This window comes from Sapajus apella, unplaced genomic scaffold (genome assembly GCF_009761245.1).
Source record: "Sapajus apella isolate SASKATOON/1434 unplaced genomic scaffold, GSC_monkey_1.0 scaffold15, whole genome shotgun sequence".
Classification (NCBI taxonomy): Eukaryota; Metazoa; Chordata; class Mammalia; order Primates; family Cebidae; genus Sapajus; species Sapajus apella.
The window spans coordinates 12802713-12817560 of record NW_022436955.1 but is presented as its reverse complement, the minus strand read 5'-3'; the positions used below and the strand labels follow the sequence as shown (position 1 = coordinate 12817560).

The following is a 14848-nucleotide window of genomic DNA, read 5'->3' as shown; positions in this document are numbered from 1 at the left end:
GTTTCACCATGTTGGCCAGGCTGGTCTTGAACGCCTGACCCCAGGTGATCCACCCACCTCGGCCTCCCTAAGTGGTGGAATTACAGGCGTGAGCAACCGCGCCTGGCTGATAGCCTTTTAAATATTACTTGATTGTACTTTGTAAAAGCTATATGTATCATTTAAAAGAGAAGCATTACATAATTTATAGCGGATATTTTTTATACTGTATATCAAGAAAAAGCAAAAATAATAGAAAATAACTATTCCAAAGAACTTGCAGCATAAGATAATTAATTTTAAATGATGTACTGTGATTTAAAACCAGTTTCCTTTTCTGGAATATCTAAGACAAGATCTTTTAGAAGGTTCAAAACAATGTGGTTAATGGGAAATAATACCTAAACATTTGAATTTAAATATTGAGGATGCTGTGTCAACAAAGACTCAGAATTTGTGCTATTTTGCAAACAGAAGCTTCAGTAGGTTTTGTTTTGCTTTGTTTTACATCAGCTCAAACCTGAGTTCCATAAGTCTTCTACTAGAGATAGGTATTATAGTTATTAACCAACATCTGAATTCAAAGCCTGGATACACCACTTCTTAGCAGCGATAATTTTTCTACACTGATATAACAAATACGCTTTAAAAAAAAAAAAAAAAAAAAAGTCTTATTCTGCCACCCAGGCTGGAGTACAGTGACACAATTTGGGCTCACTGCAACCTCTGCCTCCTTGGTTCAAGCAATTCTCATGTCTCAGCCTCCCAAGGAGCTGGGATAACAGGCATTCGCCACCATGCCAGTCTAATTTTTGTATTTTAAGGAGAGAGGGGGTTTGCCATGTTGGTCAGGCTGGTCTCAAACTCCTGGCTTCAAGTGATCTGCCCGCCTCAGCCTCCCAAAGCGCTGGGATTACACAGGTTTGAGCCACTGTGCCCGGTCTGACATAACAAATTTCTTATACAGACGTTTCAAGATTTTTGGTAGAAAATTTCCAGACATTCTATTAGTTTCTTATAAGTAAAACAGAAAAAATAAAACCTATCAAACTCAGGAATAAGATAGAATTTTAAAGAATTTTTAGAAAAAAAAACACATCCATCACTAGAGAATCATGTATCAAGCATTTATGACATTGTAGAAGTGGGACACATAAACACCGAATGCAATGCTGTTAAGTGTGAACTATCAGTATTTGTTAGCACAAAGTTTCCTTTTATTTTTGTATTTTTAAACCTTTGTATTAATTTTTTGAAAACATGAAATGCCCACAGTAAGTGTTACTATATTGTATTTATAAATGTTCTTCAAATCTGACTTTCTTACCAGAATCAAGAGGCTACATACTGTGTGAGTCCACATATGTAACAATCTGGAAAAGGCAAAACTATAAAGACAGAAGACAAAGAAGTGATTGCTAGACACTGAAAGTGAGAGAAAACGACTGACTATCAGTAAGGGATAGGGGAACTTTTGGGGGTGACAGAAATATTATGCATCTTAATTGTAGTGACAGTTACAGACTGTACACACCCATCAAAACCTGGGCTGGGCACAGTGGCTTATTTCTGTAATCCCAGGACTTTGGGAAGCTGAGGCAAGAGGACCACTTGAGGCCAGGAGTTTGAGACTAGCCTGGGCAATACAGGGAGACCTTGTCTCTTAAAAAAAAAATTTTTTTTTTAATTAGTCAAGCATGTGTTGGCAGGCATTTCTAATTCCAGCTACTCAGAAGGCTGAGGCAGGAGGACTGCTTGAGCCCAAGAGTTTAAGGCTGCAGTGAGCTATGATTGTGCCACTGCACTCCAGCTTGGGTGACAGAGCAAGACCCTGTCTCAAAATAAACACATGGAACTATACACCTAAAAAGCAGATACTACTGTATGTAAATTATACCTCAATAGGCCAGGTGCGGTGGCTCATCCCTGTAATTCCAGCACTTTGGAAGGCTGAAGCGGGCGGATCACAAGGTCAGGAGTTTGAGACCAGCCTGGCAAACATGGTGAAACACTGTCTCTATGAAAAATACAAAAACAGGCATTCCGTTCCAAGGCCTCTGTGTGCCTGCGGAGTAGCCATCATGAGCAAAGCTCACCCTCCCGAGTTGAAAAAATTTATGGACAAGAAGTTATCATTGAAATTAAATGGTGGCAGACATGTCCAAGGAATATTGCGGGGATTTGATCCCTTTATGAATCTTGTGATAGATGAATGTGTGGAGATGGCGACTAGCGGACAACAGAACAATATTGGAATGGTGGTAATACGAGGAAATAGTATCATCATGTTAGAAGCCTTGGAACGAGTATAAATAATGGCTGTTCAGCGGAGAAACCCATGTCCTCTCTCCATAGGGCCTGTTTTACTATGATGTAAAAATTAGGTATGTACATTTTCATATTAGACTTTTTGCTAAATAAACTTTTGTAATAGTAAAAAAAAAAAAAAAAAATACAAAAATAAGCTGGGCACACCTGTAATCCCAGCTACTTAGGAGGCTGAGGCAGGAGAATTGCTTGAATCCAGGAGGCAGAGGTGCAGTGAGCCAAGATTGCACCACTGTACTCCAGCATGGGTGGCAAAGCCAGTCTTTGTCTCCAAAAAAAAAAAAAAAAAAAAATTTATACTTCAATAAATCTGACATTAAAAAATCTGACTTTCTTGCTTTGGAGCATATATTTTCTAAATACTTACATAAAACCATCAGGAGGCTTAAATAAGTTATGGGTACCTTCAGCTTAAAAATGCAAAATCTGGGGCCAGGCGAAGTGGCTCACACCTGTAATCCCACCATTTTGGGACGCTGAGGCAGGCAGATCACGAGGTTAGGAGATCAAGACCATGCTCGGGCCAACATGATGAAACCCCGTCTTTACTAAAAATACAAAAATTAACTGAGTGTGGTGGCGCATGCCTGTAATCCCAGCTACTCAGGAGGCTGAGGCAGGAGGATTGCTTAAACCAGGGAGTCAAAGGTTGCAGTGAACTGCGATCATGCCATTGCACTCCAGCCTGGCGACAGAACAAGACTCCATCTCAAAAAAAAAAAAAAAAAAGCAAAATCTGAGGCCTAAAGAAATCAGAAAACATGTTCTAAGTCTTAGTCAGTCTATGGCAAAGCCATGGCTAAAAACCATGGGTTGAGTACAAACTATTAAATTTAACTGAAGACATTTACAACCAAATATACTAGAATCATATTCACTGTCTCAGAGACCTGAGTTATTTCTTTCTCCCTCTTGCACTACTACTGACTCACAACATGGCCCTAAGCAAATTATGTAGTCTCTAGGCTTGTGTTATAATCACGTGTAGTAATGACTGCTAATTGCCATTACATGTGCTTAGGATTCTCAGCTAAACACAAATCATCACATACTGCAATACAATTTGTTCTGCCTTTGGAGGGATTGACTCATAATTCCAGGGACATATTAGAATACTCTTTGAGTTGACATCTCCAGTGATCCAGCCATTAAATTAACATCTCCCGATTCCCCGGCTCTTCCATGATGGCCCTTGATGGTCCTGATCTAATCTTCCTCAGGTTGTTTAATCTTTCCTAATATCAACCAACTGTAGTTCCATGATTCATAATATGGTATTTATGGCTAAATAATGAAAAGTTCCTGAATCAGACCTGGTATCTTACAGGTACTACAAACTCAACAAGTCCATATTAGACACTTGGATGGCTAATCCAATACCCACTCCCAATCCTCCTTTCTCTCCTATCTATCTTCACCATAAAGTTAAATACTCATTTATCCAATGTCCCTTGCAGTTACTGGTAACCATTCAACCAGTTACGGTCAACAAGAATGTAAGCTGAAATCTGTAAAGGGCATATGGGAAAGCTTTCCTCAATAAAGAGAACAGACCCAACCAGTATCATTCCCTTTCCCCTTCTTCCTGCTTTGAATTTATGTCTCAAGGCAGCTTTGGATATGATGTCTGGAGTTGCAACCATGAGATAAACAACCTTATTATGAATAACAGTACAAACATGGTATCATAGAGTGCTGCATCTGTCCTGGAAGAGTCTACCTGCAGACCTCCTATAATTTGAGATTTTAAAAAATTATGTGTAGCAGGCCAGGCACAGTGGCTCATGCCTGTAATCAGCACTTTGAGAGGCCGAGGCGGGTGGATGACCTGAGGTCAGGAGTTCAAGACAAGCCAGGCCAACATAGTGAAACCCCATCTCTTCTAAAAATATAAAAATTAGATGGGCATGGTGGCAGGTGCCTCTAATCCCAGCTATTCAATAGGAGGATGATGAGGCAGGGGAATTGCTTGAAATCGGGGGCGGAGGTCACAGTGAGCCAAGACCATGTCACTCCACTCCAGCCTGGGTGATAAGTGCAGAACTCCATCTCAAAAAAAAAAGAAAGAAAAGAAAAGTGAACCATCAATGCTTTGAAAACATCAAAGAATATTGTCATTTTAGAAGCATCTACATTTAATTCCAAAATTCCATGACAAATATTCCTGTCAAGTAATATTAAGTTAATACTATAGAGCAGCTTTGGATATGTGGAAGTTTGCCCTTGCAACGGACAGCCAGTATGTGTTAATATTAGCTTTCTATAATCAGTGAGAGTGCTTATCCTGTGATTATATTTATCTTTATGCATGCTAAATCCTCCTCTCTCTCCTGGAGATTATTCTAGGAAAGAAGAAAGATTCACCACTATAATACATATACATGAATTATAGAGCTATACTCAATATAGTCTAGTTAAATTACCATACTTAGAGAAGATTAACGAAACAACTATGAATTTCAGGTGTATTGTGTTTACCACCCCCCCCCCACCAACACACACAGTGTCCTGTGCACAAAGGAAATAGATAACAGAATGTCAGAGCTACAGGAAACCTTAGCAATAACTCAGTCCAACAAGTTCATTTTTACTTAAATTTTTTTTCAGGCAGCTCTCTGAACGAGGATAAGTTGAGACTCCTACAACATGCTTATTTATAAAGATGTTTAAACTGAAACCTATGAAAACTGAGGCCTAAAGAAATCAGAAAACTTCTAAGTCATAGTCAGTTTATGGCAAAGCCATGGGTAAAAACCACTGTCATCTGCTCCTGAATTTATCTCCAATCTTTAAAATCGGGTTGGGCGAAGTGGCTCACACCTGTAATCCCAGCACTTTGGGAGTCCAAGGCGGGCAGATCAGGAGGTCAAGAGATCGAGACCATCCTGGCCAACAGGGTGAAACCCCATCTCTACTAAAAATACAAAAAATTAGCCAAACTAAAACTAGATAAATGGCACCAGGGTGGAATACTATTTTTCAAAAGAAGGTTATTACTTTTTAGAAGAGATTGTACCTCCCATATGTCCATCCCTTCAGAGCTTATATCCATGATGTAAGTGGTTTAATTCCATTATTTCTTTTCTTTTTTTTTCCTTTTTTTTTTTTTTTTGAGATAGAATCTCCCTCTGTTACCCATGGGGCTGGAGTGCAATGGTGCAATCATGGCTCAATGCAGTTGTGACTTCCCATGCATAAGCAATCCTCCCATCTCAGCCTCCTGAGTTGCTGAAACTATAGGGCCCACCATGCTCAGCTAATTTTTTTTTTTTTTTTTTTTTTTAATTGTAGAGGTGGGATTTCATCATGTTGCCCAGAATGGTCTTGAACTCCTGATCTCATGCAATCCTCCCACCTTGGCCTCCTAAAGTACTGGGATTATAGCTGTTAGCCTGTAATCATACTGTGCCCAGCCTGATTTCAATTTCTTTATATGTAAATCATATCTATCCTTAGGGAATTATTACGAAAATTAAGTGAATTAATTTGTAAAAAGGAATTTTAAAAATTGTAAAAGCCATACAAATTTGAGGCATTACCATTATTACCTAATACAGCAGAACTTGACAAATATTTTCATGGATTTCAGAAATTAACAGGTCCATGGTAAAGAGCAGGAACAAGCACAATAAGTGTTTATTAAATGAATTAACAAAATGATTAGAACCTCCTTCCAAGAAGCATTATCTTATATACGTAAATGAGCTGGGTGTGGTGGTTCCTGTCTGTAATCCCTGCACTTTGAGAGACCAAGGCTTGAGGATGGCTTGAGCCCAGGAGTTCAGGACCAGCCTGGTTAACATAGTAAGACCTCCTCACCCCCATCTCTACAAATTTTTTTTTTTAATTAGGCAGGCACAGTTGTGCATACCTGTGGTCCTGGCTACTCAGGAGGCTGAGATGCAAGGATCACTTGAGCCTGAGAGTTCAAGACTGCAGTGAGCTGTGATCACACCACTGTACTCCAGCCTGGGCAACAGACCAGGACCCTGTCTCAAAAACAGAAGAAAAATCTCTGAGCCTTTCTGAGTCTGACCTATTTACATAAGAGAACTGCTGTGAGGGTTAATGAGATAAAGCTCATAAAGCAAGCCAGGACTCTAAGAAAACATGCTCCTCTCAGTACCGTCTTGAATATGTAAGCCTGTCACACTAACATCACAAAGGCCAGAATAAAGCTGAAAATTCAAGTAGTAATAGCTTTGGTGCCACACACACACACACACAAATCTTTAAAATGCCCCAGTGCTCTAATTTAATAATTAAGTTTTTATTTTCTGTTGGTGGAAATCCTGGAAGTAGAATAATGCTAAACAAACATTATCTCAGCAACAATACAAAGAAGCACCTGGAATGAGTAGGAGAACATACACATATGAACCATGACGGCTTATTTAAGAAGAAACACCTTATTTTTCTTTCCTTTTTTCATTTTCAGAGACGATTTTTGTCACCTAAGCTGAAATGCAGTGGCACAATCCTACAACCTCAAACTCCTACAGGCTCAAACTCCTAAGCTCAAAAGATTCTCCCACCTCAGCCTCCCGTGTAGCTGGGACCACACGCATGCATCACCATACCCAGCTACTTTTTAAATATTTTCAGAGAGACAGGGTCTCACTGTGTTGCCCAGGCTGGCAAGTAACCCTTATTTAAAGTTAAAATAGCCCAGAGTGGTAGCTCATACCTATAATCCCAACACTTTGGGAGGCTGAGGTGGGTGGATCACCTGAGGACAGGAGTTTGAGAATAGCCAGGCCAACATGGTGAAACCCCATCTCTACTAAAAATACAAAATTAGCCAGGCATGATGGCACATGCCTGTAATCCCAGCTACTTGAGAGGCTGAGGCGGGAGAATCGCCTGAGTCTGGAGGCAGAGATTGCAGTGAGTTGAGATTTCACCACTGCACTCCAGCCTGGATGACAGATCGAGACTCTATCAAAAAATTTAATTTAATTTAAATTAAGATAAAAAACAGGCCAGGCACAGTGGTTCATGCCTGTAATCCCAGCACTTTGGGAGGCTGAGATAGGTGGATCACCTGAGATCAGGAGTTTGACAACAGCCTGGCTAACATGGTGAAACCCCATGTCTACTAAATACACAAAACTTACCCAGGCATGGTGGCAAGCACCTGTAATCCCAGGTACTCAGGGGGCTGAGGCAGGAGAATCGCTTGAACCCAAAAGGTGGAGGTTTCAGTGAGCCCTTGCCACTGCACTTCAGCGTGGGCAACAGAACGAGACTCTATCTCAAACATACAGACAGACAGACAGACAGACATAAATATAAAATATATGTTTATTGGAGTTGTATATGTGTTGAAGCCACAACACACTATACAAAAACTCTAAAACAAGATGGGGCGTGGTGGCTCATACCTGTAATCCTAGCACTTTGGGAAGCTGAGGTGGGCGGATCACTTGAGGTCAGGAGTTCAAAACCAGCCTGGTCAACACGGTGAAACCCCATCTCTACTAAAATATTAAAAAATTAGCCAGGCATGGTGGTGCGTACCTGTAATCCCAGCTAGTGGGGAGGCTGAGGCAGGAGAATCATTTGGACCTGGGAGGCAGAGGTTGCAGTGAGCCGAGGTCACACCACTGCACTCCAGTCTGGGCGACAGATTAAGACTCCATCTCAAAAAAATAAAAAATAAAACCCTCTAAAATAATAGTATTTATCAGCCGGGCACCATGGCTCATGCCTATAATCCCAGCACTTTGGGAAGCTGAGGCGGGTAGATCACAAGGTCAGGAGCTCCAGACCAGCCTGGCCAGCATGGTGCAACCCCATCTCTACTAAAAATACAAAAATTAGCCGGGCATGGTGGCACATGCCTGCACTCCCAGCTACTCATGAGGCTGAGGCAGGAGAATTGCTTCAACCAGGGAGGCGGAGGTTGCAGTGAGCTGAGATCGCCCCACTGCTCTCCGGCCTGGGTGATCAAGTGAGATTCCGTCTCAAAAAAAAAAATTAATAATAATAATAGTGTTTCTCATAGTACAGCCTATTAGAATGAATTTTTTTAAAAGTATATAAGTAAGAACATAAATAAAAGTGAGTGTGGAACGGGCGCGGTGGCTCAAGCCTGTAATCCCAGCACTTTGGGAGGCCGAGGCGGGTGGATCACGAGGTCAAGAGATCGAGACCATCCTGGTCAACATGGTGAAACCCCGTCTCTACTAAAAATACAAAAAATTAGCTGGGCATGGTGGTGCATGCCTGTAATCCCAACTACTCAGGAGGCTGAGGCAGGAGAATTGCCTGAACCCAGGAGGCGGAGGTTGCGGTGAGCCGAGATCGTGCCATCGCACTCCAGCCTGGGTAACATAAGTGAAACTCCGTCTCAAAAAAAAAAAAAAAAGTGAGTGTGAAGATTTCATGGTAGTGGACAATTATCAACACATTGAATAAGCATTTTCTGAACTAATCTATCATAGGCAAAATACTGGGGAATAAAACACATTCCATGTTTTCAAGAAGCCAATATATAACAGAGGACACACATATATGAAATCACCCCTTCCACTAACCATTTAACATACAAAATGTACCAAAAACAGACTTAAGTGCTTTGTTTTATGTGTAAAATTTCATTTAATCTCACAATAACCTTATCAGATGGGCACATTATTACTCTCATTTTACATATGAAGAAACTGAGGTCTTAATGATTAAAAAAAAAGGCTTGCCACTGTCACTCTGCCATTAAATAGCAAAGATGTGAAGATCAAGCGTGTAACCACTACTATACTAATGAATAATTACAACTCAGTATATTAAGCACTATTCTAGAAATATATACAAAATATACAAAGTAAAAAACTAACACAAAGCAGTGCTCGACTTTGAAGTGGGGGCAGTAGGGTGGAGTCAAGTCAGAAAACATTTCTCATAGGACACCTTGATCATTAAAAGACAAGTAAAAGAGTCCAAGGCAGATAACCTAGAAATGAGCCTGCCTGGCTGGTGTTATAGCACAGAGGCAAAGACTTAGAGGCAAGAGGAAAAAGAAACATTCAGAGAAATGAAAGTAGCTAGGAAAGGCTAGAGTGTAGGGTTCAAGGTGACAGATCATCAGTGAGCTACTGTTGAAAGGTTGTTGATAGTCAGTTAAGGGTTCTAAGATGTCATGAAAGGTAGTCTTGGCTGTTAGGAATTATTCCTCCTTAAAGAGCTACCAAGAAAAGTACACAAAGGAAAAGAAGTACCCTAAAAACTATAAAAGACTTTTTCCTTCAAAGCAGAGCTTAAGATCATCACCAAAACATAGATAGTAAACTTCAGAGGATAATGAGTAAATATCTATTTTTGAAAAACTTAAAGAAAGGACACAACATAGATCTCACACATATACCAAACACATCACAACCTTGAGACCAGGACATTAGTATAAGGTGTTTGCCAAGGGGGTGCCACCCTCAAGTAATAACGTATACTCTAGTAAAGGTGTTTTCTGTGCATTCCAAAGACAGGTGCTCAGGTTATCCCAAATTTGTTCCTAGCCTTCATCTACAAATCCACGTAAAACAAACTAACAAACAAAAGAAGGCACATAGAAAATCTTCACTTCCACCTGTTTTTCTTTTCTTTCCTTTTCTTTTTTTTTTTCCTTGAGATGGGGTCTCATTCTGTTGCCCAACCTGGACTCAAACCTCAAACTCCTGGGTTCAAATGATCCTCCACCTCAGCCTCCTGAGCCAAGTAGCTGTCACCATGCCTGGTTTTGTTTCCTTTTTTTAATTTCAAGTTTATGTTGAAGAGTAACTAAAGAATGATTAAATGGCATTAGGATATGTACATGTGAAATGGTTGATAAAACAACCTTAAATACATACACTCAAAAGTACTGGGCATGAACTTAAAAATACAGAAGTTGTTTCTCTTCAAAGTGTCCCAGAATATTACTTTAGGCTTTGGTCCAATTAATAGAAGATTTTTTTTTTTCATTGCTTTAAAGCAAGTTTATATTCGTTGAGTTTTTAAAAATTAGCCCATTAAATTTTTAAAATTTGACTTTTTTAATTAAAAGAAATTGGGGCCGGGCGTGGTGGCTCAAGCCTGTAATCCCAGCACTGTGGGAGGCCGAGGTGGGTGGATCATGAGGTCAAGAGATCGAGACCATCCTGGTCAACATGGTGAAACCCCGTCTCTACCAAAAATACAAAAAATTAGCTGGGCATGGTGGCGCGTGCCTGTAATCCCAGCTACTCAGGAGGCTGGGGCAGGAGAATTGCCTGAACCCGGGAGGCGGAGGTTGCGGTGAGCCGAGATCGCGCCATTGCACTCCAGCCTGGGTAACAAGAGTGAAACTCCGTCTCAAAAAAGTAAAATAAAATAAAATAAAATAAAATAAATTGGGTACTTTTGGGAGGCAAAGGTGGAGGGAGCACTTCAGGCCAGGAGTTCAAAACCACCCTGGGCCACAAAGCAAGACCCTGTCTCTACAAAATACTTTTCTTTTTTCTTTTTGGGATGGAGTCTCGCTCTTTGGCCCAGGCTGGATTACAATGGCCCAATCTCAGCTTACTACAACCTCCACCTCCCAGGTTCAAGCGATTCTCCTGATTCACCTCCCTAGCAGCTGAGATTATAAACGAACGACCATGCCCGACTAATTTTTGTATTTTTAGTAGGGATGGGGTTTCACCATGTTGGCCAGGCTAGTCTGGAACGCCTGACCTCAGGTGATCCACCCACCTTAGCCCCCAAAAGTGCTGAGATTACAGGTGTGAGCCACCACTCCTCGCCTACAAAATATATTTCTTAAAAATCAGCCAGGTGGCCAGGTACAGTGGCTCACGCCTGTAATCCCAGCACTTCGGGAGACCGAGGCGGGCAGATGGCAAGGTCAGGAGTTTGAGATCAGCCTGGCCAATATGCTGAAACCCCATCTCTACTAAAAATACAAAAGTTAGCTGGGTGTGGTAGTGGGCACCTGCAGTCCCAGCTACTTGGGAGGCTGAGACAGGAGAATTGCTTGAACCCGAGAGGCAGAGGTTGCAGAGAGCCAAGATCACACCTTCGCACTCCAACCTGGGTGACAGAGCAAGGCTGTGTCTAAAAAAAAAAAAAAAATCAGCCAGGTGTGGTGGCACATGCCTGTTCCAGCTACTTGGGAGGCTAGTAGGAGGATCCCTAGAACCAAGGAGTTGGAAGCTGCATTGAGCTATGATCACACCACTGCACTCCAGCCTGGGCAACAGAGCAAGAAGCTGTTTCTAAAATCATTATACAGCTGGGCACAGTGGCTCATGCCTGTAATCCCAACACTTTAGGAGGCTAAGGTGGGTGAATTGCCTAAGCTCAGGGGTTCGATATCAGCCTGGGCAACATGGAAAAACCCCGTCTCTACTTAAAAAATTAGCCAGACATGGCAGCTTGCACCTGTAATCCCAGCTACTCAGGGAACTGAGACAGAAGAATCGCTTGAACCCAGGAGGCAGAGGTCCCACTGCACTCCAGCCTGGGCGACAGAGTGACACTCCATCTCAAATAATAATAATAATCCTTTTTTTTACATTTCTCTACTAAAAATACAAAATTAGCTGGGTGTGGTGGTGTGCACCTGTAATCCAGCTACTTGGGAGGCTGAGGCAGGAGAATCACTTGAACCCACGAGGCAGAGGTTGCAGTGAGCCAAGATCATGCCATTACATTCCAGCCTGGGTGACAAGCAAAACTCCACCTCAAAAAATAAAAATAAAATTTTAAAAAATAAAATAAAAACATAATTTTTTTAAAAAAGAAAAACTGGGCACTCTGTAAACATTTTTATTTTATTTTTTTATTTTGTGTGGTTGCTTGGGGGCACGAGGAAAGGACTATAAACATTTTAATATTACAGTAGTACAAAACACAGTGGATGAGAAGGCTCTGTCAAACCTCCCTAAATGATTACTGTGAGCAATGTGAAAACACAGGACACTCTCCTATAGCTACTTCCATTATAAATATGTCACATATATACATTCATAGTATAGGATATTATTATTTGTAGGATATTATCTTATCCTACAAAATAAAGGAAATTGTATAATCAGAAAAAAGTCTGGGGAAAGGGAGAATCTTTAATTTTAAAAAGCACTATTTGGTGATAAAAAGTTATTTTAAAAAATTAAATAACAAAAATCAAAATGTCAAACTTACCAAAATGAAGAAATTACAAAAACAGGGATCTCTAAGATTGTGTCATGTGTAAGCTATCTTGCTAAACTTTCAGCATTTTGAACGGGAGCTTTGTGGGTACACTACAACATCTGTATAGTTTAAACATCTTTGGGTGGGGGACTCACTCCATTATGTAAGAAAAAGATAACTTTGTACTATATCTTTCCTAAATTAGAGATAAATTTAAACTCAGCATGAAGAACTAAGGAGCAAAATTTCCTAAGTCTGATGTCAAACTTCAAAAATACGGAGAGAAGCAATGACATGTTATAACACTTCTGGAGAGAATTAAACACACCAAGCTTATGGTAAAAGGCACGTATATACAGATAATAATGGAATTGGTAGAAGCAGCAAAACAGCAATGATGGTTCAGGCTAATTTCAATAACCCCAAACAGCCTGGGAAAGAGAACCTAAAAGTTGATTGATTTAAAACATTCAAAAATTCATCTAGTTTCTGTATCACTTCTTTGTTCACACAAATAACAAATATTTGAGTAAGGTACTATGCTAGCTACAGAAGGAAATATGTATATTTGTGGTTCTTGCACTCCAGATGCTTTTTATCTAGTAAAATAAGGAAGGTTTGTCAAAATATTTGTTTTATTCTTCACTGCTTTAAAGATCTTTTCTTTTTTAATTCTGTGCCTCTGGCAAATATAGAGTATGTATCTGAACCTCTTCAACAGTAGAAATGGATAAATCGTGAAAAATCCACAATATGCAATATAACAATGAGAATGAATAAACTACAGCTATACACAGCAAATAGTTTAGGCTCATAGAAGTATACTAAGGAGCCGGGCGCGGTGGCTCAAGCCTGTAATCCCAGCACTTTGGGATGCCGAGGCGGGTGGATCATGAGGTCAAGAGATCGAGACCATCCTGGTCAACATGGTGAAACGCCGTCTCTACCAAAAATACAAAAAATTAGCTGGGCATGGTGGTGCGTGCCTGTAATCCCAGCTACTCAGGAGGCTGAGGCAGGAGAATTGCCTGAACCCAGGAGGCGGAGGTTGCAGTGAGCCGAGATCGCACCATTGCACTCCAGCCTGGGTAACATGAGTGAAACTCCGTCTCAAAAAAAAAAAAAAAAAGAAGTATACTAAGGAAAAGAAGCCAAACACAAAAGAATACATACTATATTTTTTTCCTTTTTTTTTTTTTTGAGATGAGAGTCTCATTGTATGGCCCAGGCTGGAGTACAATGGTACAATCTCGACTCACTGCAACCTCTGCCTCTCAGGTTCAAGTGATTCTCCCACCTCAGCCTCCTGAGTAGCTGGGATTACAGGCGTGCACCACCACGCCTGGCTAATTTTTGTATTTTTAGTGGAGACGGGGTTTCACCATATTGGCCAGGCTGTTCTCGAACTCCTGACCTCAGGTGATCTGCCCGCCTCGGCCTCCCAAAGTGCTGGGAATTACAGGCGTAAGTTACCTCACCTGGCCTATTTTTTTTGCATTTTTACATAAAATTCAAAAACAGGGAAAACTAAGCTATGGTATTAGAGGCTACACTTGGATGGGGGGTGAAGTGCCTGAAAAGGTGCATGAGGAGGATTTTAGGTTTTGATAATGTTTCTTGATCTGGGCACTGCTAATAAAAGTATGCTCAGCCTGTGGAAATTCATCCAGCTGTACATTTTTATGATTTGTACACTTTTCTGAAGGTATGTAACAATTCAAAAATTATTTTTAAAATATACATTTAAACTGAATCTCAACAATGACCGTTTTCTTATTTTCTTATCTACTTTATAATTGGTCAACATGAAATGTTATATAAAATCAAATTTTGATTTTGAAAAATCTATACTTTGGCCGGGTGCAGTGGCGCACGCCTATAATCCCAGCACTTTGGGAGGCCAAGATGAGCAGATCACCTGAGGTCAGGAATTTGAGACCATCTTGGCCAACATACAGTGAAACCCCGTCTCTACTAAAAAAAAAAAAACACAAAAAAATTAGTTGGGCGTGGTGGCGCATGCCTGTAGTCCCAGCTATTTGGGAAGCTGAGGCAGGACAACTGCTTGAACCTGGGAGGTGGAGGTTGCAGTGAGCCCAGCTCCTGCCATTGCACTCCAGCCTGGGCGACATAGCAGGACTTCATTTCTCAAAGAAAAAAAAAAATTCTTTATTTTAAAGCCTCTAAGAATTCCTTTCATATTTTGAAAGAAGAAAAATTCAAGGCCAGGTGCAGTAGCTCATGCCTGTAATCCCTGAACTTTGGGGGGCCAAGGCATGTGATCACCTGAGGTCAGGAGTTCAAGTCCAGCCTGGCCAAAATGGTGAAGCCCCATCTCTACTAAAAATTTAAAAAATTAGTTGGGCGCGGTGGCAGGCGCCTGTAGCCCTAGCTA

General features: G+C 40.8%; 2 protein-coding genes across 2 annotated transcripts in view; one reads left to right on the top strand and one right to left on the bottom strand.

Moving 5' to 3' along the window:
- SNTB2 (syntrophin beta 2) overlaps nucleotides 1–14848 on the bottom strand; it is a 124584-nt gene that overhangs the window by 81156 nt on the left and 28580 nt on the right. The gene's annotated exons all lie outside the window — the stretch shown is intronic.
- On the top strand, nucleotides 2029–2352 carry LOC116555574 (small nuclear ribonucleoprotein G). Its single transcript, XM_032284304.1, has one exon. The coding sequence runs from the start codon at nucleotides 2061–2063 to the stop codon at nucleotides 2289–2291; it is 231 nt and encodes a 76-aa protein (XP_032140195.1). The 5' UTR covers nucleotides 2029–2060; the 3' UTR covers nucleotides 2292–2352.

Coding starts and splice junctions, on each gene's coding strand:
- LOC116555574 (XM_032284304.1), top strand. CDS start 2,061: ATGAGCAAAGCTCACCCTCCCGAGTTGAAAAAATTTATGGACAAGAAG.